The 26,148-nt window shown below is 44.9% G+C and overlaps 1 protein-coding gene across 1 annotated transcript in view; it reads right to left on the bottom strand.

Annotated features, from left to right (window-relative positions):
• LOC122931853 (SOSS complex subunit C) overlaps positions 1-26,148 on the bottom strand; it is a 48,332-nt gene continuing 22,184 nt past the window's right edge. Inside the window, exons 2-4 of the mRNA XM_044285910.1 lie at positions 8,535-8,637; positions 4,201-4,291; positions 1-345 (exon numbers count right to left, since the gene is read on the bottom strand). Of these exons, the coding sequence (XP_044141845.1) occupies positions 250-345; positions 4,201-4,291; positions 8,535-8,637 (290 nt within the window). The 3' untranslated portion in view covers positions 1-249. The remainder of the gene's footprint in view (positions 346-4,200; positions 4,292-8,534; positions 8,638-26,148) is intronic.

The following is a 26,148-nucleotide window of genomic DNA, read 5'->3' as shown; positions in this document are numbered from 1 at the left end:
TTAAAATGAAATTATTTCATTTTTATTGCTTTAGGCAAATAAATCTGCTGTGTTTTGTTACATTGGTCTTAAGTCTACAGTTTGGCATAGTTTATGTCTGGCACATTTTTAAATCATGACTTGTGAGGAAACATCTGTATAAAAAAAATAGCATAAAAGTAAAAAAAACTATATATACACACATAAGTTACATAACGCTTATGGACAGCTTAAACAACAGTGGCTTAAGTTCTGTCCTTGTGTGAAGTGTTAATCAGCCTCCAGGCGTGGGATAACGGGAAGAATTAGGTTTCCAAAAGCAGAGTCTTGGGTAATGAAGTATCCAGTTGAATGTGCATGTGCATGCTGCGGAGAGAAAATACATATTATTAGTTGCAATAATTGTTAGAAACTATTTGAAACTGAGCATTTGTAATCAAAAGCAAAGAATCTTCAAACGGTAAGCCATTAGTCTAAAATATTTTCAGATCATTAACCCCCATAAAAGGAATCTGTCATCATCTTGGACTATTATCTGCAGTAATACAGGAGTAGTACTGCAGATAAGGAGTTCAGATCGCTGTTATTGTTTTCCTACTGCCCCACGATACCCCAGTGTCAGTGCTCAAAGATGCACTACAATACACAGTCCTGACTGTTGTGCTAGCATTATGGAGAAGACTCCTCTCAGCATGCACAGCAGTCCCGACAATTTATTTCAGCGCAGCTCTGAGTGCTGGTAGGGTAGTATGAAAAAAATAAAAAATAAAAAATAATAGTCTGGTGCTTTTGTGTAGGGACAGAGATGCTAAGCATTTTTGTTCTGTGTATTTTAATAGAAAACAGTACTCATGTATTGCTGCAGATAATAGTTCTAGACTGTGGTGAGAAACTCCCTTTATAGTGTAATTGTCATTTGTTTATTTTTAATATTGTGTAGGAAGGGACAGAGATGTTAAACTTTCTTTGTAATATACTTCATCAGGGAAAGGTATTTAAAAGGGGTTATCCCATCTTAAACAATGGGGGCATATTGCTGATTTTTTTATTGTCTGATATGTGCGGGTCCCACCTCTGGTGGGAGCGGAGAAAGTTAAGGAAGGCGCACTGCGCATGCGCAGCCGCCCTCCCTTCATTTCTATGGAGCCGCCGAAAATAGCCAAGAGCTGTATCAGCCATTTCCGTCGGCCCCATAGAAATGAATGGGAGCGGTGGCCACGCATATGCGGTATGCTCCCATTCACTTCAATGGGAGAGGTGGGGAGCTGCGCCTGGTGGTGGATGGACCCCGGGGTCCTCCAGCCACAATAATCTCTGGCTCCGTTCTCCTTGCAGGTGCGGGTTCCAGAGGTATGACCCCATTGTCTAAGATGGGATAACCCCTTTAATTCTGACTAGAAAACAGGGTGTAAAAAGTCTCCTTTGGAACACAGAGTATTGCTAAGGATCTACTGAAAGCTGAAGACAGCTGTATGTAACATTCAGCCTGCGTTTTATCTAACTAGCCCAGGCCCTGACTCCCTATGTGTCCACTAATGATCTCTACCTATGTCTGACTTGCTGCCAGGGCTTACCTCCAGCAGCTCGGCTCCTTTATCTCTTTTCCCCAGCCTTCTCTGTTAGATACTGAGTGCAGGGAAGAGAGAGGTGAACAGGACTGAGAGCAGGTATATGGGAACACAGTTACTGTCAGCACTAAGCACTGTCAGTCCCATTACCCTTTCTCTTCCCTGCGCTCAAGTAACTAACAGACACAGATTGTTAGGGCACATATAGGGAGTCATAGGTCAGTGAGATAAGATACAAGTTGAGAAGTCTGCCTCTCTATGTTCCACATAGTTGTCTTCAGCAGATGCTGAATACGGACTATTCTTACCAACACTCAAAAGTGTTTCTAAGTAAACTGTTTTCTAGTAAAATACACGTTTTCCTAATAAACCACAGAACAAAAATGCTTAGCATCCCTGTCCCTACACAAAAGCACCAGCCTATGTGAGCTCCAACGGTACCGGCCACCAGAGGCCAGCACTTTTTTCTATAGTGTCCAAGCACGACCACTGCTGATGGACTGCAGGTTGGTCGCAACCATGGAAGCGAGCAGTGTATAAATATGTGATGGAAAAATTCATCCAGCCAGCAATGGAAGCACTATGGATAACAACAATACATTAGTAAGCGACTTGTATTAACTTTCTCCACATAATAAATGCCGTTTGCTGAGGGGAGACAACCCCTTTAATGATCTGGCACTTTTTATTTGCTACCAAAATAATATTTCACAGGGTTTTTCCTTTACACATAGGCATGTTTATTCATTTGTATTTAAATAGGTTCCCTAATTTGTGTTAGTCATTTAGATATAAAATATGCAAACTATCTTGTATACATTTGTTACATAATATGTTCTGCAAGAGTTCTTGAAAGACCTCTAGGGACATTTACACTTTTTTTTATTTTGCACTTTTCCACTGGAACTGCGGCATCCATAAATGCCCCACTTACAGAAAAAAAAAAAAAAACAACAACTCGCAGAGCTGATCTGGGGTCTGCTATGCCTACAGATACCCAGCAATCGGGATCACTGGGTCCAATTGTTGAAAGTGGCATTGCAGCTTCCTCCATTAACAGCACAGCGCTCATTGAGAGCTACAAAAGCTACGAGAAGACAAAATTGTGGGGAATTTATCAAGCCCTGCACCCCAGAATTCTACAAATAGTCACAAAATAGGGCTTTTGGGACTTTTTGGCATCATTTGTGCAAAAATGGTGGGAAAGTGGACAATGTAAGCTATATTAAGGAGTTTCACTCCAGATTGATTCATCATTGGGACCTTTTTAAAAATTTGCATAAATGTCCCAAAGTCACAGTAGGGGGTAGTATATAAAACTGCATTTCTAGACTACTGTGTTAGTTTTAAAAATGTGTAAAATTTAACAAACAACCTGCCGCATTTGATAAATTTGGTCCCCAGCAGTCTGAGGAGCAGAGCTTTAAAAGGGTTTTACCATCACATACAATGGGGGCATATTGCTAGGATATGCCCCCATTGTCTGATAGGTGCGGGTCCCACCTCTGGGACCCACACCTACAACAAGAATGGAGTTGGGAAATAAATGGACGGCGCACTGCGCATGCGCAGCTGCCATCCATTCATTTCAATGGGGCCGCCAAAAATAGCTGAGCGCTGCCATTTCCGTCTGCCTATAGAAATGAACGGGAGCATGGGGCCGCGCGTGCGCAGTGTACTCCCATACACTTGTATGGGAGTAGCGCTTGGTGGTGAACGGACCCCGGGGAACCCGGTGTTCTCCAGCCACAGCTCTCCCCGCTCCGTTCTTCTTGTAGGTGCGGGTCCCAGAGGTGCGACACGCACCTATCACACAATGGGGGCATATCCTAGCAATATGCCCCCATTGTATGTGATGGGAATACCCCTTTAACATCACACCATATATTTTCAGCAGTCTTTTATTACAAACTTGAAGCATGTACTGGTAACTTCCAACATAAGCAAATCAATGCAAGGCCTGGGATGATTTTTCATGTGAAAGATTATTCCTATGATTGTTGTAGAGTAAGTTCAGTAAGAGTTTAATTGGCTTTAATATGCATTTATGTCAGTAATCAACTATTTACTGTACCTAGTCTAGTTTGTAGACTGTAAGATGGTTAACATCATTAGGCTACATTCACACATAAGTAGTGCACTGGTCCAACGACTGTTAAAAACAGCTACAAGGGTCTCAGGAGTTAAAATACAAAAAACTTGCCTCATCCACTTGACCGCTCGGGGACACTCTCTTATCAAAACCTTGCTATTTACTGAACGCAGCAGGACCAGCGTTGTGAGGTTACCAAGCTGGAAACGTAAGGTTCTGCTGGTTTATTACTTTTTTAGGTCGGCACACGGTCAGTTTTTCATGGCCATTTTGTGCATCCATTTTCTGTAAAATCATGAGTTATAAATAGAAAATGGATGCACAACCGTTGAATAGAGTGTCCGTTTTTACCAGGCTTTATTTTCATTGTTGTGTGAATGTGGCCTTACAATGGATCCTGGAAATTATGTTTATTTCTCCCTCTAACACCTGCCAATAGTTCATGAAGAAATGAATGAGTAGACCCTACTAAAGTACTGCTGTGGAGGTTGGCCATTAACAGGTCCCACATCGTGTGCCGCAGACAAACTCAGCTGATATCCTTTTAAACACAGAACGTACCTGAAGTGCAGCTTTTTGTTGGGCAGCTATATGCTGCTGCTCTGCGTGGTCACGGAAATCCTTGTTAACATTTGGCCTTGACAGGGCTACACTGTGAGAAGATACAAGAAATACAAATAATAAAAAGAGAAGTAATTTTGCACTTTATAATACAGCCTGTAAAACATAGCCCCAGTCAAAAGGTACTTTCATTTCCTATGACATCTATACTCAGCTAGTGGGCATGGTCCAGCTATGGAAGCATGAGGCTGTGTCTTCTAGAGCTCCTCAATCTCCTCTGAGCAATTCTTCTGCATCCTACTGCTAACAATGGGGAAATATCCCCCCCAAAAAACGGAAGAGCTAAGCCTGCCTGCTGCTCTCTTTATATCTTGATTAGGTGGTACATATAGGTGTGCGTGCGCCTCCTCTCACTGGATGCTTGATGCACACACAGAGGTAACTAGGAGCAGCACACTATATGTGCAGGGTCCGCGCTCCTGAATGTGGATGCCCAACGGCATAGGTAGGACCTGCATGACTGAGACCACTTTGGCGCTGCACAGATGTGTTTTGATCACAATATATTGGCTGAGACAACGGCAATAAACCTTAATTGACTTTTGCGAAAGAAAGAGCTTATAGCAGAGATAACTGAAGACCACATATATGCTTTCTGCTCTCCTCCCACATTTCTTTCCAAACAACTATCTGCACTAGTATCGCTCATTCTTCCCCTTCATTATTTTCCCTCCTCTCTTTTCCATATTTTTATTTTCTGTATGCTTTTCCTTTCTTTTTTCACTCTAGGTTGCAGTGATGTACCTCATCACACCATGCTAGCTTTTGGTCACTGTTACTGTATCTATTTGTTGACTATTTTTGCCATTTGTTTCATTAGAATGCTTAGCTATCCTGTGGATCGGATCAGATGGGCTAGCCTCCACCCCCATATGCATCAGTGACCCTGTGAATGCTCACTGGTGGTCTTTCCTTGGACTACTTAATGTAAATCAAGTACTAACCACTGGATACCGGGATTACCCCACAAAACCTGCCAGTCATATAGCTAACACATGTTGGCCCTTGTCAGCGTTAGGCCTCTTGCACACGACCATATGCCCTCCGAGAGATACGGTCCGTGAGCAGGCCATATGTCCCGGCGCGGCATTGATCGTGCGCACAGCATCAAAGATTACAATAATGCTTTGAACGTCGGGCCGCCCGCCACTCATAAGATCGTACGAGTGTGGAACAATAGCCCCGCGGGCGGCTCGACAAGCACAGCTTAATTGTAATGCATGATACTGTACACTCCCGTGCGCACAATCAATGCCACTCCGGGACATATGGCCCACTCACAAACCGTATATCTCGGGGGAGGGGGGTGTCATTACTCAGATCTTTACGCTTGCCCATTATTTTCTGCTTCCAACACATCATCTTCAAGAACTGACTGTTCCCTTGCAATGTAATATATCCCAACCCTTGAAAGAAGTAATTGTCACAAGATGAATGTTATTCACAACGCCTGTGGTTTTGATGTTATATTAACTGAAGCAGCCTCAGAGTGCAAAACTTGGACGTGGCTGGAACCCAGTGACATTTATCAAGCGTTTTACTCCACCATTGTGGCACAACTCATACCTTCACCGTAATTTGTGACTCCAGTTCTCTGACCACTTTTTTCAAATCTAATGAGAAAAATGCGTTGGGCTTAGCAGGGCGCGGGGCCTCCCATGGCCCGACAGATTTACTATCATTTAACGACGACCTTTCACCGATTTTTACACTGTGAACTAAGTATACAGACATGGAGAGCGGTGCCCGGGGATCTCCCTGCACTTACTAATTATCCCTGGGCGCCGCTCCGTTCTCCTGCCATGCCCTCTGGTATCTCCGCTCACTTAAGTTATAGTAGGCGGAGTCTGCCCTTGTTCTGCTCTAGCGCTGGCCAATCGCATTGCAGAGCTCACAGCCTGGGAGAAAATAACCTCCCAGGCTGTGAGCTCTGCGCCGGGATTGGCCAGCGCTAGAGCAGAACAAGGGCAGACTCCGCCTACCATAACTTTGTGACTGAAATCTCTGCTTACTATAACTTAGTGAGCGGAGATACCAGAGGGCATAGCAGTAGAACGGAGCGGCGCCCGGGGATAATAGTAAGTGCAGTGAGATCCCCGAGCGCCGCTCTACACGTCTGTATACTTAGTAAAGTGTAAAAAAAAATAAAAAAAACCACACATTTTAAAAATCGGTGAAAGGTCCTCTTAAAAGGGGTATTCCCATCTTACTAAATCATATCTGATAAAATTGTTTATTCCCCTGTGTACTTTTCTCTAAATATATGTTATAAAAGAAAAAAAATGTAGCAGAGCTGAATATGCTGCTGTTCTGCCATAGTTCTAGTGGGGAAGGCAATAGACGGATTTAGCAGAGATGTATATGTGGCGGTTTAGAATCAATGCATGTGAAAAATAGAATCACATGTAGCAGAGCTGAATAAGCTGCTGTTCAGCCACAGTACTAATAGTGAAGGAAATAGATGTATATGTGGTGGGTCAGCATCAATGCTGATGGAAGAGAGAAACAGATGTAGCAGAGCTGTATATGAGACTGTTCAGCCACCGTGCTAGTGGGGGAGTAGAATAAAGATGTAGCAGAGCTGTATAGGAAGCCATTTAGCCAAAGTGATGTTAGGGGACTGGAGTAGCCACATGTAGCTGAGCTGTATATGCATCTATACAGATACATAGTGTAAGGTTTATACACAACTGGAGTACAGCTGTAATGGAAACAAATCTGCATCAGTGCTGGGGAATGGGGGATGGTCGTGTTTTACGGGAGACAAAGGCACAGATTAGAAGTCTACTAGCTGACAAGCTTTTGAGCCAATGTATAATATGGAATTATAGTTTTTGATAAACAAAATGGGTTTGTAAGAGATCAGACAGAGATTTTGTGTGTAAAACTGCAGAACAGCCACATGTTCCTGTACACTGAGCTCACTTCACATGGCTCTCTGATTCCCCAGCAGGGGGAGGGGCCTCAGACACTGCAGGCTGCCAGACTGATGACTCATTCTCTTCACATGAGCTAGCATATAAGAATAAGTGCGATGTCATAAGGTGGTGTGGCCGGCCTTCACTCTAGCTGCCTAAGCCCACCCAGCCTTATCTGCAGAAAACCAGGAAGTTACCAGCAGAGTGACTGCAGGGAAGGATGAATAAGCGAGATGAGAATACCCCTTTAAGCTAGAAGGTTCATTATGACTGTGGTCTATAAAAGGGAAACGGTCATCCACTTTATGCTGCCATTATTGAGGGCACTATAAAGTAATGACAGGCATGCCGATTTCATTGGGCTGCCACTTAAAGCAGCACTGCAACAAAAGGTTTTATTATTTTGCCTATTAGTTACAGGGCATTTTGTAAACTGTGTCAGTCGAATGAAAGGCACCAGGATTGGCATTTGGTCGATTGTAAAGTTACAGTCCATAGTGCTCAATCACACGGCCCAGTCAATGAACTAATAGCAAAACAATATTGAGGTAGTAGAAAGGGTATAAAGCATTATTTTTAGGCCAGCATTCCATTGTTACCACTATTTAATCATATCGGAGTGATGCTGGACAGGCCGCAAGAGGGGGAGGGAAGAGGATCTCTTGCTAAAGGTAGGCACTCACCAGCATGTATAGCTAGATTCTTAAATAGACAGCAGAGGTCTGTTAGGAAGAAAGCATTCCACCCAAGGTGTGCATATTTAAGAATTGATCATGACGGTCTGCTAAAATAGAGGTCAATTTTTTGCTGACCACATAAAAATCTATGGGGTCTTTTATCAAACTGGTGTAAAGTAGGATGGCTTAGTTGTCCATAGCAACCAGATTCCACCTTTTATTTTGGACAGCTCCTTTGGAAAATGAAAGGTGGAATCCGATTGGTTGCTGTGGGCAACTAAACCAGTTCTACTTTACACCAGTTTGATAAATCTCCCCACTAGTCTGCGCTTTACTTCGGAGAAGTCCAGAGAGGGTTTTTTCCAGGCCGCTACAATAGTCTGGTGGTCAAGAAATAGAAACAGTCGGGAGAGTGGAGGGATTCTCAGGATTCTCTTATTAAGTAATGCCTCATACCTGTTCATCTGGATATTAGAACCCATTACTAAGTTAATAAGGTTATAAACTCTGATCCAAAGTCTTTTCACCAGAAGGCAGGCCCACCAGATATTTTGTTCAGATTTAAAAACGCACACATATGCCTTGTATGTCTATGAATTTCTCTCCATACTAATCATCAAGGTGAAGAAGACAACCACAAACCGTAGTCATTCTATGTCTCAAATTTACTTTTTCTTACCTTGCCCCTGGATTGTTTGTTGAAGACTGATTTTGCAGGAGCAATTTTCTCTTCTCCTTGTCTAGTTCTGCCAAAATAGCAACTCTGTTCTTGCTTGCAAAGCCTATGGACAAACAAATGGATATGCAATAACCCTTGATAAAAATTATCTTGATTTTTAAATAAAAAAAATAAAAAATACATTTTAATTGCATGTTTAATTGCGGTTGTCTGGTTGTGGATGTGAATCACAGAAAAAAAAAAAAAAAAAGATACAGAACATCCTGCACGATACGATAATGAATGTTGCGGGTGTACATGGCTACATTTATACAGTCACAGAAAATAATGCACTATAGTAATAGATGCAAACACAACATATGGACTAATGTAGCGAGAGAGCAAGAAATATGCGGCACTCACCGGAGCACGTGAATATCTTGTATCTTTATTCAGTCCTCAGCATTCGGACAGATTGGTGGGGTGGCGGGGCGGACACGCTCCTGCAGATGCGTGGCGGCTACGGCCGTTTCGCGCAATGTATAGCGCTTCTTCTGGCCGCTGATCGTCAGGGCGCAGTACTGCGCCATATATACGCGACGCCCGTCAGCTGGCATCATGTGCAGCAGCTGTGCGCCATAAAGGGAATGACGTAAAAGCAAATGAATGTGATCGAGGGGGAGGAGGAATATATCCAAATACAAACTTAGAAACAAAAGCACATTTAACATGTTCGGCAGCAGTTACTGATTATATAAACAGAAGTTATTCCTAAGGACATCAATATTAGATTAAAAGGAACATGGATGCAGACGGGACAGAGTACACAGGGAAGGTTGTCTTAAAGGGCCATGGGATCCAAGGAGGATAAACAGCCCATGATGGTTATATTATAGTATGCCCCCGTTATTGAAGAAATACGGACATGTCATTCCTATCGTTGAGACCGGCAGTGCCAGTGGCTTTGGTGCGGAGAATCCATCTTGCTTCCCTCTGCAGGAGTAGCAGGTGCCGATCCCCTCCCCTAGGGATGGGTCGGACCTGTTCCACTCCCGCAAAGGAAAGACAACGGGGATGACCGTTATGCGCGTCCCTAACATGCTCGATAAGGCGGGGACACCCTTTACCAGAACGAATGGAATTTACATGTTCCCGTATCCGTTCGAAGAGCGGGCGAATGGTTTTACCTATATAGTACCTTTTGCAAGGGCAAAATACGGCATACACGACGTATGGCGTGCGACACGTTATGAAGTCCCGCACCGTGTGCTGGACCCCTCCTATCACTAACCATTTGCTGCACGTGTTTAGTGCGCAAAAGGAACAATGCCCACATTTATGATTACCCTCAGGTTTTTTACTGGTGAGCCAAGTCTCCGCCTTAGGGGTGCAGAATACACTGTTCACCAGTTTGTCCCTGAGGGTTGCGCATTTTTTGAAAGTGACCAATGGTCGCTGACTGGAGAGGTTGCTTAAGGCTGGATCTCCCTTAAGGAGGTCCCAATTATCTTGTATTACTCGCTTGATGATATCTGCAGCTGGACTGTATTTAAAAGCAAAAGCAAAGCGGGGTGATTCAGTTTTCCTATTCCTTTCTACCAGCAATAAGTCTAGCGAATCACCCCCAAAATTGAGGGTGAAGCGCATATTCATCCTGTTGTGCGTGTTAAGGTGCTCTACGAAAGTGCGACACATCTCCTCGCTGCCTGACCAGACCAGGAAGATGTCGTCCACATAACGTAAAAATAAATGCATGAACCGTAGGAAGGGGTTACCCACCGAGAATATGTATGTATCTTCAAATACCGCCAGGTACAGGTTCGCAAATGTGCACGACACGGGTGTGCCCATCGCGGTACCTAGTACCTGGCGGTACCATTGGCCGTCAAACTGAAACACATTGCTGGTGAGGATGAGGTCAAGTGCATCAATGACAAAGCTCTTAAACATAGGGTCTTTGTCACTTCTATTCAGGACAGTATTGACAGCCCGAAGTCCCAGATTGTGCGGGATTCTGGTATATAGACTCTCGACGTCCAAGGACACCAGGCTGAACTCCCTCCGCCACTCGAAATGTTGGAGTGCTCGGAGGAAGTCCCCGGTGTCCTTGAGATACGTCGGAGTCCCCAAAAGAAGAGGCCTGAGGAGCCAATCCACATACCCAGACAGTGGTTCGGTCACTGACCCGACCCCGGCTACTATGGGGCGGCCAGGGGGCCGGGTCAGTGATTTGTGGATTTTTGGTACAAAGTACCAGACCGGAGCTTTGGGATGAGGAGGGATGAGTCGATTGGCCATGCCTTTAGGCAGGAAACCAGCTACTATATACTTCTCAATGAATGCCCGAAGTTTTTCTAATATAGCTGGTACCGGGTCTCCCTTTAATCTGCAATATACATCGCTGTCCCCCAGTTGCCTCCCCGCCTCCTCCAAGTAATATTCCCTGGTCATCAGGACCACATTGCCTCCCTTGTCGGCCGGCTTAATAATAATGCCATCCTGTTGTCTTAAAAACAAAACACAAAAGGGCCCGATATTCTTCCCCGGTAACATTCGGGGGTGCTGCTGGATAAATCAGCGCACGTATATCTCTAAGCACCCGTTTGTGGAACAGGTCAATGGCAGAGCCGGCCGGCATGGGAGGAAGGAAGGTGGACCCGATGCCACCGGTATATGTATCCACCTCGTGGCCACCACTGTCTAGGGTGTCTGTCTCTATGTTGGCCAAGAAGTGGATGCACTGTATCTCCTCTTCACTGAAACGACCCTTGAGATGAAAGTCAGTCCCTGTGATGGTCGCCGGGATCTCTCCAGGCAAAGGTGCGGCACTTCTAAGGGGAGATTCAGCAAACAGTTTCTTCAAAAATAGCTTACGGATCGACAAGAATAGGTTGACTCGAAGTCCACAGGGCAGAACTGCTCCGCTAGGCTGAATCCCAGTCCTCGATTGAGGAGTGAGATGCAGCCCGGGGGGAGTTCAATGTCCGTGAGGTTCACCACTAAGTCAGCAGTGTTGGTGCGGGTGTCATGTTCTTCTATTGTCGCCACGAGACCTGGCGTCTCCGTCTCGTAGACTTGCGTGGTACTTTTAGTTCTTCCTGTGCGCCTGCCACGCCCCCTTCTCGTTCTCCTTCTAAAGGGGAGGGTGCTCCAGATACCGCAGGTAGCTTGACACAGGGAAGAGAAGGGGCGGACACGTTCTTTGCGGTGTGTGATGAGGGGGATTACACACATACCATCAGCACGAAAGCCTTGGAATTGAAAATCTTCCAGCTGGCAGACAGAGAAGTCCGTCTATTTTGGACAATTAAGTCCCTAAAATCCTACCAGGACTGTGACCGGGTCCCAAGAGGCCTGCGTTTATTTAAAGATATCGTCCAGTACGATGACGACCCTGTATTTGTGAATGCGTGGAAGGATGCACACCAGCAATTTTCCATGCAACTTATGGGTCTCGTATTGACAAGGGACGAAGCGGAATACATCGCAGTAACAGAGGAACTTAGCAGAGCAAGAGAGGAATTACAGAGGAGATTGTTGGAGTCTCAATTTTCCAACTTTGAAAAACGACTGAATAAAAAGTTGTTGGCCACCCAGATGGAAGTTAAGGAAAAGAAACGAGACAAGTTCATTAGAGACAAGAATGACTATGAACTGGATCGAGTTTTTGATTGGGGCAAAAAGAGAATACGCCCTAAACGGACCCCACGACGAGGACGCAACAATTTTTGGGCAACCGATTCAGATTCAAGTCTCTCAGAGGGAAATGGGATCCATTCATCCACTAACCCCTCCCCTTTAGAAGGAGAACGAGAAGGGGGCGTGGCAGGCGCATAGGAAGAACTAAAAGTACCACGCAAGTCTACGAGACGGAGACGCCAGGTCTCGTGGCGACAATAGAAGAACATGACACCCGCACCAACACTGCTGACTTAGTGGTGAACCTCACGGACATTGAACTCCCCCCGGGCTGCATCTCACTCCTCAATCGAGGACTGGGATTCAGCCTAGCGGAGCAGTTCTGCCCTGTGGACTTCGAGGTCGACCTATTCTTGTCGATCCGTAAGCTATTTTTGAAGAAACTGTTTGCTGAATCTCCCCTTAGAAGTGCCGCACCTTTGCCTGGAGAGATCCCGGCGACCATCACAGGGACTGACTTTCATCTCAAGGGTCGTTTCAGTGAAGAGGAGATACAGTGCATCCACTTCTTGGCCAACATAGAGACAGACACCCTAGACAGTGGTGGCCACGAGGTGGATACATATACCGGTGGCATCGGGTCCACCTTCCTTCCTCCCATGCCGGCCGGATCTGCCATTGACCTGTTCCACAAACGGGTGCTTAGAGATATACGTGCGCTGATTTATCCAGCAGCACCCCCGAATGTTACCGGGGAAGAATATCGGGCCCTTTTGTGGTTAAGACAACAGGATGGCATTATTATTAAGCCGGCCGACAAGGGAGGGAATGTGGTCCTGATGACCAGGGAATATTACTTGGAGGAGGCGGGGAGGCAACTGGGGGACAGCGATGTATATTGCAGATTAAAGGGAGACCCGGTACCAGCTAGATTAGAAAAACGTCGGGCATTCATTGAGAAGTATATAGTAGCTGGTTTCCTGCCTAAAGGCATGGCCAATCGACTCATCCCTCCTCATCCCAAAGCTCCGGTCTGGTACTTTGTACCAAAAATCCACAAATCACTGACCCGGCCCCCTGGCCGCCCCATAGTAGCCGGGGTCGGGTCAGTGACCGAACCACTGTCTGGGTATGTGGATTGGCTCCTCAGGCCTCTTCTTTTGGGGACTCCGACGTATCTCAAGGACACCGGGGACTTCCTCCGAGCACTCCAACATTTCGAGTGGCGGAGGGAGTTCAGCCTGGTGTCCTTGGACGTCGAGAGTCTATATACCAGAATCCCGCACAATCTGGGACTTCGGGCTGTCAATACTGTCCTGAATAGAAGTGACAAAGACCCTATGTTTAAGAGCTTTGTCATTGATGCACTTGACCTCATCCTCACCAGCAATGTGTTTCAGTTTGACGGCCAATGGTACCGCCAGGTACTAGGTACCGCGATGGGCACACCCGTGTCGTGCACATTTGCGAACCTGTACCTGGCGGTATTTGAAGATACATACATATTCTCGGTGGGTAACCCCTTCCTACGGTTCATGCATTTATTTTTACGTTATGTGGACGACATCTTCCTGGTCTGGTCAGGCAGCGAGGAGATGTGTCGCACTTTCGTAGAGCACCTTAACACGCACAACAGGATGAATATGCGCTTCACCCTCAATTTTGGGGGTGATTCGCTAGACTTATTGCTGGTAGAAAGGAATAGGAAAACTGAATCACCCCGCTTTGCTTTTGCTTTTAAATACAGTCCAGCTGCAGATATCATCAAGCGAGTAATACAAGATAATTGGGACCTCCTTAAGGGAGATCCAGCCTTAAGCAACCTCTCCAGTCAGCGACCATTGGTCACTTTCAAAAAATGTGCAACCCTCAGGGACAAACTGGTGAACAGTGTATTCTGCACCCCTAAGGCGGAGACTTGGCTCACCAGTAAAAAACCTGAGGGTAATCATAAATGTGGGCATTGTTCCTTTTGCGCACTAAACACGTGCAGCAAATGGTTAGTGATAGGAGGGGTCCAGCACACGGTGCGGGACTTCATAACGTGTCGCACGCCATACGTCGTGTATGCCGTATTTTGCCCTTGCAAAAGGTACTATATAGGTAAAACCATTCGCCCGCTCTTCGAACGGATACGGGAACATGTAAATTCCATTCGTTCTGGTAAAGGGTGTCCCCGCCTTATCGAGCATGTTAGGGACGCGCATAACGGTCATCCCCGTTGTCTTTCCTTTGCGGGAGTGGAACAGGTCCGACCCATCCCTAGGGGAGGGAATCGGCACCTGCTACTCCTGCAGAGGGAAGCAAGATGGATTCTCCGCACCAAAGCCACTGGCACTGCCGGACTCAACGATAGGAATGACATGTCCGTATTTCTTCAATAACGGGGGCATACTATAATATAACCATCATGGGCTGTTTATCCTCCTTGGATCCCATGGCCCTTTAAGACAACCTTCCCTGTGTACTCTGTCCCGTCTGCATCCATGTTCCTTTTAATCTAATATTGATGTCCTTAGGAATAACTTCTGTTTATATAATCAGTAACTGCTGCCGAACATGTTAAATGTGCTTTTGTTTCTAAGTTTGTATTTGGATATATTCCTCCTCCCCCTCGATCACATTCATTTGCTTTTACGTCATTCCCTTTATGGCGCACAGCTGCTGCACATGATGCCGGCTGACGGGCGTCGCGTATATATGGCGCAGTACTGCGCCCTGACGATCAGCGGCCAGAAGAAGCGCTATACATTGCGCGAAACGGCCGTAGCCGCCACGCATCTGCAGGAGCGTGTCCGCCCCGCCACCCCACCAATCTGTCCGAATGCTGAGGACTGAATAAAGATACAAGATATTCACGTGCTCCGGTGAGTGCCGCATATTTCTTGCTCTCTCGCTACATTGTTACATTTGATATCGCCTCCTATCCTTTTGCTGAGCACCACGTACGAAGCACTCAGCTACACTGCCGTCACTCCAGCCTGCATCTAGGACCGAAGTCCACACCTGTTGTCAGCAGTGCCGCCGTGCTCTACTCTTGTTCAACATATGGACTAAGCCCTCACTCTAATGATAAAAATCTGAGACTCTTAGGCCCCTTTCACATGGGCAAGTATTCAGCGCGTGCACCCGCATCGAATCTGGACCCATTCATTTCTATGGGGCTGTGCACACGAGTGGTGATTTTCACGCATGACTTATGAGTTGCGTGAAAAGCGCAGCAAGCTCTATATTGTGCGTTGCAGTGCGATAATCCACGCAACGCAGGCCCCATAGAAGTGAATGGGGTTGCGTGAAAATCGCAAGCCAGTGCGGATGCGGTGCGATTTTCACACACTGTTGCTAGGAGACAATCAAGATGGAGACCCGATCATTATTATTTTCCCTTATAACATGGTTATAAGGGAAAATAATAGCATTCTGAATATAGAATGCATAGTAAAATAGCGCTGGAGGGGGTTAAAAAATAAATAAATAAAAAATAATTTAACTCGCCTTAGGGCTCTTTCACACTTGCGTTCTTGTCTTCCGGCATAGAGTTCCGTCGTCGGGGCTCTATGCCGGAAGAATCCTAATCAGGATTATCCCAATGCATTCTGAATGGAGTGAAATCCGTTCAGGATGCATCAGGATGTCTTCAGTTCCGGAACGGAACGTTTTTTTGGCCAGAGAAAATACCGCAGCATGCTGCGCTTTTTGCTCCGGCCAAAAATCCTGAACACTTGCCGCAAGGCCGGATCCGGAATTAATGCCCATTGAAAGGCATTGATCCGGATCCGGCCTTAAGCTAAACGTCGTTTCGGCGCATTGCCGGATCCGACGTTTAGCTTTTCCTCAATGGTTACCATGGCTGCCGGGACGCTATTAAAGTCCTGGTTGCCATAGTAGGAGCGGGGAGCGGTATACTTACCGTCCGTGCGGCTCCCGGGGCGCTCCAGAGTGACGTCAGGGCGCCCCAGGCGCATGGATGACGTGATCGCATGGCACGTCATCCATGCGCATGGGGCGCTCTGACGTCATTCTGGAGCGCCCCGGGAGCCGCGCGGACTGTAAGTATACCGCTCCTCCGCTCCTACTATGGCAACCAGGACTAATAGCGTCCTGGCTGCCATAGTAACACTGAAAGCATTTTAAAGACGGATCCGTCTTCAAATGCTTTCAGTACACTTGCGTTTTTCCGGATCCGGCGTGTACCTCCGGCAAGTGGAGTACACGCCGGATCCGGACAATGCAAGTGTGAAAGAGGCCTTAGTCCACTTGATCGCGCTGCCCGGCATCTCGTCTGTCTCATTTGCTGAACAGGACCTGTGGCGACGTCACTCCGGTTATCACATGGTCCTGTTCCTGAAATGAATGCTCACCACAGGTCCTGTTCAGCAAAGGAGACAGAAGAGATGCCGGGCTACGCGATCAAGTGGACTAAGGCGAGTTAAATTATATATTTTTTTTTTAACCCCTCCAGAACTATTTTACTATGCATTCTGTATTCAGAATGCTATTATTTTCCCTTATAACCATGTTATAAGGGAAAGCCGGAATTAGACTTATCGGTAATTCAGTTTCCACAAGATCACCATGACGGCTACTAGGAGATTGACCCCTGACCTCTGTAGGGGCAGGAACAGAGAGAGGGTTTAAATCCCCCCCCCCCCCTCCCACCACCAACACCAGTCTGTCCAAAATTACAGATAGAAAATAGGTGGTGAGAACACAAATAAAATAAGTAGAGATGGTATTACTTCATAACCTCTCAGCTAAGGCTAAATAAAGGGTAGCGAATATATGTGCCGTCGTGGTGATCTCGTGGAAACTAAATTACCGGTAAGTCTAATTCTGGCTTTCCACCTCATCACCACGACGGCTACTAGGAGATATAAAAAATTACAACTTAGGAGGGGCGCGACCGCCTGAAGGACTTTATGTCCAAAAGACAAGTCTGAATTAGATAGGTCTAGCCTGTAGTGTTTTGTAAAGGTGTGAATGTTGGACCAAGTAGCAGCTTTACAGATATCCTCAAGAGAAGCTCCAGCCCGCTCGGCCTGGGAGGAGGACATAGCTCGGGTAGAATGAGCTCTTAGATCTGAGGGGCAAGACAAGCCTTGGGTCTCATAAGAGATAGAAATGGAATCCTTAATCCAAAGTGCTAAGGAGGACCTGGAAGCTTTTAGACCCTTATTCCTACCTGAGTATAAGACAAACAGGTTGTTGGATTTACGGAATCCTTTTGAAACTTCAAGATACCGTAAGACTGAGCATCTTACTTCTAGCGAGTGGAAACTAGATTCTCTATCATTAGAGGGATTACCACAAAAGGAAGGCAAAACTATCTCCTGGTTACGGTGGAAATCGGATACTACTTTAGAATAATTCTATTATCGGTGATACGGAGATAGGGTTCTTGTATCGATAGAGCTTGAATATCGCCTAGCCTTCTTGCTGACGTGATGGCCCCCCAAAAACGCGGTCTTTAGAGATAGATGTTTCGTGGAACAGTTTGACAGGGGCTTAAACGGGGCAAGTGTTAGGCCTGTGAGGACCGTATTGAGGTCCCGGTTGGGGATCCGGGATTTTAGAGAGGGGCGTAGACGGGCGAGAAGCTGCTTTCATAAATCTTCTGATCCAGCGATGATTGGCTAGATCTTGATAAAAATTAAAAAAAACACAAGCTAGGACAGAGACCTGTACCTTCAAGGTGGAAGGTCTAAGACCTAATTCGAGTCCCTGCTGGAGGAAGTCCAAGATTTTCTGAAAGTTGGGCGGCTCTAAGTTTGGGGCAGGGTTACCGATCCAAGAACAGAATCTCTTCCAAATCTTTAGATAGATGGAGAAGGTAACCTTCTTCCTACACGCTTTCAGGGTAGATATTACTTTGTCAGAAAGTCCTTGTGACTTCAACCTCTGGACCTCAGGATCTAAGCTGATAACTTGAGGAAGCTCGGGTTTGGGTGTAGGATTGGCCCTTGATGAAGCAGGTCCCTCCTGGAAGGAAGAGGCCATGGGTCCTCTATTGACAGGTTTTTTAGGGAAGGGAACCAGCGCCTTTTCGGCCAATAAGGGGCTATTAGTATTAGAGTCGTGTCCTCTAGGTCGAGTTTCTGAATTATCCTGGGAAGTAGAGGCAGGGGTGGAAACGCATAACAGGTCCCAGTCCCAATGTATCGTGAGCGCATCCAGCGCCCAAGGATTGTCCCGTGGGTTCAGTGAACAGAATGTTGGTACCTTTGTGTTTATCTTGGAGGCGAACAGGTCCACTTGTGGAGTGCCCCATCTTTCTACCAGAACCTGAAACACGTCCTAATTTAGAGACCATTCGGTATGGTCTAATAAATGGCGACTGAGATAGTCTGCTTCCACGTTCAGTACTCCTTTCAAGTGAATCGCGGAGATGAATCTCACGCGGGACTCCGCCCAATTGAAGATCTTCCTTGCGACGGACATTAGCTTCTCCGATCTCGTCCCTCCCTTGTGAGAGGTATGCTACCGTCGTAGTATGGTCTGAAATAATTTTTACGTGCCGACTCACGAGAAGGGATTCTGCAGCCTTCAAAACTTTCCAAACCGCTTCCAGCTCTCTGAAGTTGGAAGATTGAGAGCGGGTTGTTGGCATCCAGGAGCCCTGAAAGAAATGATCTCCCACTTTCGCTCCCTATCCTTTTTCGCTTGCATCTATAAGCACTTGAATGTAGGGAGACTTCTCCCAGGTAACTCCCAAGGACAGATTGTCTGTGCTCTTCCACCAGTCAAGGGAGGTCTTCACCGCTGGAGGGATCAGAACTTTGTGATCCAAAGAAGACTGCTGCTTGTTCCAAATTCTGAGAATCCATGACTGGAGAGATCGGAAGTGGGATTGGCTCCATGGGACAGATGGAATGCAGGACGAGAGAAGACCCAGGAGACTCGTAGCTTCCCTTATGGGACAAGACCTCCTGTTTTGAAACTGTCGAACCTTCAACTGGAGGTTTCTGACCTTGTCTGGTGGGAGAAAGGTATGTTGAACCCGGGAATCCAGGACGACACCCAAGAACTGAATAGTGTTGGAAGGTACCAGATTTGTTTTCTTTGGTTCACCAACCACCGTAGATCTTGGATGAGAGACAGGAAGGTTAATAAGTCTGTTCTAAGTTTGTTCTCTGAATTTCCGATCAGGATGAAATCGTCCAGGTATGGTATAATCACCAGTCCCTTGCGCCTCAGAAAGACCACCATTTCGACCACCAGTTTCGTGAAGACTCTGGGAGCAGATGATATCCCAAAGGGAAGGGCCGTAAACTGGAAGTGACAGGTTACCCCCCCCCCCCCCCCGTGGTCTTGGATGGCAAATCTCAAAAGCTTTTGAGAGTCTGGATGGATAGGGACGTGGTAGTAAGCGTCCTGAAGGGAGGCCTCCCTCCTCCACCCCTGCCCAGCGTTAGTACAAAGACCGCAGGAGGGCAGGGGGAACACCAGGTAAGGTGTTACGAAGTTAACCATCTTCATCTCCACACAGGGAGACTCTCTGCCCCTGTCCTCTGTAGGGACAGGAAACACTGGTGTTGGTGGTGGGAGGGGGGGGGAGGGAATTTAAACCCTCTCTCTGTTCTTGCCCCTACACAGGTCAGGGGTAAACCCTCTCTCTGTTCTTGCCCCTACACAGGTCAGGGGTCAATCTTCTAGTAGCCGTCGTGGTGATGAGGTGGAAAATAATAATGATCGGGTCTCCATCCCGATAGTCTCCTAGCAACCGTGCGTGAAAATCGTACAGCAGCCGCACTTGCTTGCGGATGCTTGCGATTTTCACGCAACCCCATTCATTTCTATGGGGCCTGCATTATGTGAAAAAACGCACAAAGAGGAGCATGCTGCGATTTTCACGCAACGCACAAGTGATGGGTGAAAATTACCGCTCGTGTGCACAGCCCCATAGAAATGGGTCGGCATTCTGTGCAGGTGCAATGCGTTCAACTCACGCATCGCATCCGCACGGAATACTTGCCCGTGTGAAAGGGGCCTTAGTTTAAGCAGACTGTGATGGTCTACTGTTGTGACTTAGATGAAGATCAGATCATATTTTATGACCATTTTGTGCAGAAATCCATATCATTCCAAAGGGTTCACATACAGTTGCAAGAAAAAGTATGTTCAGGAGCGCAGACCCAGCACATATAGCGTGTTGCTCCTAGTTACCTCCATGTGCAGCAGCAACCGGTGGGAGGAGGAGCACACACACTTATATGTACCACCTTAACCCACTCTACCCCGGGCCAGTTTTCGCTCTTTGACCCAGGCCATTTTTTTGCAAATCTGACATGTGTCACTTTATGTGGTAATAGCTTTGGAACACTTTTCACTTTTACTTATCCAAGCCATTCTGAGACTGTTTTCTCGTGACACATTGTACACGATAGTCATAAATCTGAATCAATATATTTCACCTTTAAAAAAAAAAAAAAAAAAAAAAAAAAATTATATATTCCTACATACTCTACTTTTATAATAGATAGTGATACCTCATAATAGTTATTACTTTACATTTCCCATATGTCTACTTCATGTTTGGAATATTTTGAAAATTAAATTTTATTTTTTGGGGACGTTAGAAGGCTTAGTATGGAAGCAAATCTTGAAATTTTTTGGAAAATTTCCAAAAAACACTTTAAAAAAGGACCAGTTCAGGTCTGAAGTCACGTTGTGAGGCTTACATAATAGAAACTACCCAAAAATGACTCCATTTTAGAAACTACACACCTCAAGTTATTCAAAACTGATTTTACAAACTTTGTTAACCCTTTAGGTGTTCCACAAGAATAAAATTAAAATGGAGATGGAATTTCTGAATTTCACTTTTTTGGCAGATTTTACATTTTAATAAATTTTTTCCAGTAGCAAAGCAAGGGTTAACAGCCAAACAAAACTCAATATTTATTACCCCAATTCTGCGGTTTCCAGAAACACTCCACATGTGATCGTAAACTGCTGTATTGCCACACGGCGGAGCGTAGTAGGAAAGGAACGCCATATGGTTTTTGGAAGGCAGATTTAGCTGAACTGGGTTTTAGATGCCATGTCCCATTTGAAGCCCCCTGATGCACCCTTACAGTAGAAACTCAAAATAGTTACCACATTTTGGAAACTACGGGATAAGTTGAAAGTTTTATTGGTACTATTTTGGGGTACATATGATTTTTAATTAATACTTTTTTTGTGAGGAAAGGTTAAACCCCCCCCCCCCCACATTCATCTGACAGGTTAGATCATGCACTATTTTTATAGAGCAGGTTGTTACGGACGCAATTATATCAAATATGTCTACTTTCTATAATGTTTGTTTCAGTTTTACATAATAAAGCATTTTTGAAAACAATTAGGTTTTTGTATCCATTTTCTGAACGCCCTATTTTTTTTATTTTTCTGCCGATCGTTTTGTGCAGGGCCCTTTTTTTTTTTTTTTTCCAGGAAGAGTTGATGTTTTTAATTGGTACCATTTGTCTTAGGTAAGGACTTTTTTGCGGGATGAGGTGACGGTTTGATTGGTACCATTTTGGGGGGGCATACGCCTTTTTGATCACTTGCTGTTGCAATTTTTGTGATTTAAGGGGCCAGTTTTTTTTTTTACGGTGTTTATCGGACAGGGTGGATCATGTGATATATTTATAGAGCCGGTCATTACGGATGCAACGACACCTAACGTGTGTTTTTTTTTCCATTATAAAATAAGATAAAAGGGGCGTTATTTTTCTTTTTTTACTTTATTCATTTTATTACTTTACTAAAACACTTTTTTTTTTACTTTACTTTATTTCTGATGTTCATTTTTGGGGGGTCTGATCCCATCTGCATTGCAATACAATACATCTGTATTGTAATGCATTTCCTGTTGTGTACTACAGTGAATAGTACACTAACAGGTTGCCTAGGAGACGCAGCCTGAGGCTGGATCTCCTCGGCACCCGTAGATAGCAGGTCCTCTGGCTGCCTTCTAACACATCGAGTCCCCGCACCCTCACCAGACACAAAGCGCGGACAGCTGCATAGAAGGTGTTAAAAGCCAGTGCCGGCGGATTACAGCGATGCCGGCGGATTACAGCAGGGGACAGGCTACCAGGGACTGCTAGGCCCATCCGATCACCATGAGGTACTATTACGTCAAATTGCGGGAACGCAGTGGCTTCCATAATGTAATAGTACGCCATGTGTCGGGAAGGGGTTAATCAAGGTCGCCTATTAGATAGGTGGGGCAAAAGTGCACATGAATACTACTCCCAAGATAGGAGCGTATTCAGAAATAAAGGTGCCACTCCTTCAGGACAAGTTAAACAAATCACGGAAAAAATATACAGAACATCCTGCACAATATGATAATATGCGGATGTAAATGGCTACAATGTACATCATTGGTTGCTGATGAACATAGAGGTAACTCTGCAATCTAATGGGCGCAGCTTGGATCCTTTGGAGAGAAGTAAAGTCCCATGGGTTCTTTTTTTCTTCATTTGCATATTTACCAAAAACCTATTTTTCAGGGCTAAAAGAGGGTTGAGGATATAAAGGGTATATTCGGAAATTACATAAGGAATGCTACAGTGTGATGCAAATGGTGAAAAACAGGCCACACTGGAGACAGACTCCCTTAAAACACCTGCAATCAGCTGTTTCAAGTACAAACATGTCCTATACAATGTAACTATAAAAGGTTTAGATGAATTTTTAAAAGTAAATTACATTAAGGCTCCATTCACACGTCCGCAACATGTTTTGCGGATCCGCAAAACGGCAGTGTGCGTTCCGCATTTTGCAGACCGCACATTGCCAGCACTAATAGAATATGCCTGTTCTTGTCCTCAATTGCGGACAAGAATAGGACATGTTCTATTAATTTGCGGAACGGAAGTGCCAACCCAGAAGTGCAGATCCGCAATTACGTGTCTGGGCAGCACATCGTGCTGCCCAATTGGAATGAATGGGTCCGCTATTCCGTTCCACAAAATGCGGAACGAAATTGCGGACGTGTGAATGGAGCCTAAGGCCGAATGCACACTGCCGTGTTCCACGGCCGTGAGCGGTCTGTGGCATCCCGGCCTGGATTCCTGCTGACAGCAGGAGCGCACAGCATTTTTGGTTGCCATGACGCTGTGCGTTTCATGCCGCCGCACTACAGTAATACACTCGTATAAATCATACGAGTATTACTGTAGTGCAGCGGCGGCATGAAGCGCACAGCGTCATGGCAACCAATGACGCCGTGCGCTCCTGCTGTAGCAGGAATCCAGGCCGGGATACCACAGGCCGCTCACGGCCGTGTGCATTCCATCTAATGCTTATGAAAATGTGTAGAAATCTTCCTTCTTGGATTCACATCCCCACCTAACCCTTGGATGAACGTGATGGACATATCTTTTTTTCAACCATACTAACCATGTTACTATGTAACAATCCATTTGGAAAGTTTTCAGACCCTTCCACATTTTGTTATGTGCCAAAATATAATAAAAAATAAACAAAAATAATAATCTATTTTCGTCTACCAATCTGAACTCAATACCCCATTAGGAGTATGTAAAAACAGAAGTTTAGAAATTTTAACAAATTTATTAAAAAGGAAATACTTTTGCATGGACATAAGTATTCAGACCATTTGCTATGATCCATGAAATTTAGCTCCGATTTCTCTTGATCTTCCTTGAGACTGCACTTTGATTGGAGTCCTCCTGTGGTAAATTCAGTTGACTGGACAGGATTTGGAAAGAGACACCCCTGTCTATATACGGTCTAACAGCTGACCATGCATATCTCAGCAAAAACCAAGCCATGAAGAGGAAAGAACTGCCTGTAGGGCCCAGAGATGGGATTGTGTGGCGGTGCAAATCTGGAGAAGGGTACAATAACTTTTCTGTGACACTGAAAGTTTCGAAGAGCACAGTGGCCTCCATAATTCATAAATAGAAGACATCGGGACTCTTCCTAGAGCTGGCTGTCCCACCAAACCAGGGTGGATAAAAAATAAAAAAATCTATGATTTTTTTAAAATAAATAAATAAATGATTTGATTTAAATCGAATTTTTTTTATTTAAAATCAGATTTTTTAATATAAAATGCTTTTTGAGGAAAATATATTACCATCCAAAAGGTTATTTCATTATGAAATAAAGATTACTTTTTTAATTATGTAGAATAAGGCTGTATATGTTTAATTTTTTGTTAAATTCCATTAATCCATTCACAGTCATGCTCTTCCAGAGGTTTTTGTAAGATTACTGGGTAGTTTCTCTGCCTATAAGATATTATCACAGATGCTTGGTTTAAATTTTGGAGTTCTCAAAACTGAATTTATAACCTGAAAAAAGTTGAGAAAAAGATCTTAATCCTATAAATACAGAATTCAGTGCCAAGTTTAAAGTTCAGTGAATAGAATATACACAATATTTCTTCATCACTTTCACTTCAAAATATCACTTTCTTGTGTAGGCTGGGCTGACAGTTTAAGTTTCTTAAAATTATATATATATATATATATTTTCTTTAGCCAAATTAGTTAACAAACATGGATGTTTAGCAAATAACATGCTGTAATGTTATTGTTTCAGTTGAATAAATCCTATTTAAATTGTTATTAAGGTAATGAATATTTTTCTCCTTCCTAAGTACAACAGAAAAATTGTCCAAATATGAATCTTTATGTAAAAAACTATGATTTAAATCAAGCCTTACTTGCAAGTGATTTAAATCGGTTTGATTTAAATCAAATCCACCCTGCACCAAACTAAGTCAATCGGAGAAGAAGTACCTTTGCAAGCGAGGTAACCAAGAACCCAATGGCTGAGATCCAAAGATCCTGTGTGCAGATGTGAGAAACGTCTGGAAGGGCAAGCATCACTGCAGCATTACATCAGTCTGGGCTTTATAGCACACTGGCCAGAAAGAAGCCTCTCCTCAGTAAAACTGTTATAATATGAGAAACAAGATTCTCTGGACTGATAAAACCAAGATAGACCTTTTTGGCCTCAATTCTAAGTGTCACATCTGGGGGGAAACCAGGCACTGCTCATCACCTTCCCAATACCATCCCTACAATAAGGCATGGTGGTGGCAACATCACACTGTGTGGTTGTTTTTCAGCAGGTGGGACCGGGAGACTGGTCAAGGTTGAGGGACAGCTGAATTGAGCAAACTACAGAGATATTCTTACTGAAAACTTGATCCAGTGTTCTCTGGACCTCAGACTGGGCCAAAGGTTTACCTTCAACAAGACAATAAACCTAAGCACACAGCCAAGACAACACATGAGTGGCTTAGAGACAACTCAATGAATGTACTTGACTAGTCCAGCCAATCGAATATCTCTGGAGAGACCTGAAAATGGCTGTCTATCAACCATGCCTATCCAAGCTGACAGAGCTTTGAGAGGATCTGCAGAGAATACCAGAAAATCCACAAATCCAGGTGTGGAAACCTTGTTGCATCATACCAAATAAGGAGGCTGTAATTGCTGTCAAAGGTGCTTCAATTAAATACAGAGTAAGGGCTCATACACACAATGTCTGCCAGCCATGAAGGGCATTGGGGAATGCAAATTGCAGTCATCAATGCACGGGCAAAGTCCGTGTGGCCAGAGCTGACGGATGCAGATCCATTCAACTTGAATAGGTCCGTGATCCGTCCACACAGCAAAAAATTAGAGCATGTTCTATGTTGTTGCAGTGCAGAGGCATGGACAAAAATGCCAGGAAGCACTCCGTAGTGCTTCCATGGCCTTCCACTCTGTATCTTCCGTACTGCAGACCCATTCAAGTGAAAGGGTCCGCATCCGTGATACTGTGCGCACACGGCCAGTGCCTGTGTATTGTGGACGCGTTGTTTGCAGGCTGCAAATACGGGAACAGCTGACACACATTTATGTATGAACCCTAAACTGTATGAATACTTATGTCAGTTAGGGATCAACCGATTATTGGATTTACTGATATTATCGGCCGATATTTATGATTTTCAAAGTTATCGGCATTAACCTTGCCGATAAGC

This window comes from Bufo gargarizans, chromosome 1 (assembly GCF_014858855.1).
Source record: "Bufo gargarizans isolate SCDJY-AF-19 chromosome 1, ASM1485885v1, whole genome shotgun sequence".
Taxonomy (NCBI): domain Eukaryota; kingdom Metazoa; phylum Chordata; class Amphibia; order Anura; family Bufonidae; genus Bufo; species Bufo gargarizans.
Note: the sequence above shows the minus strand (reverse complement) of the source record. Positions and strands in the feature narration are given on the sequence as shown.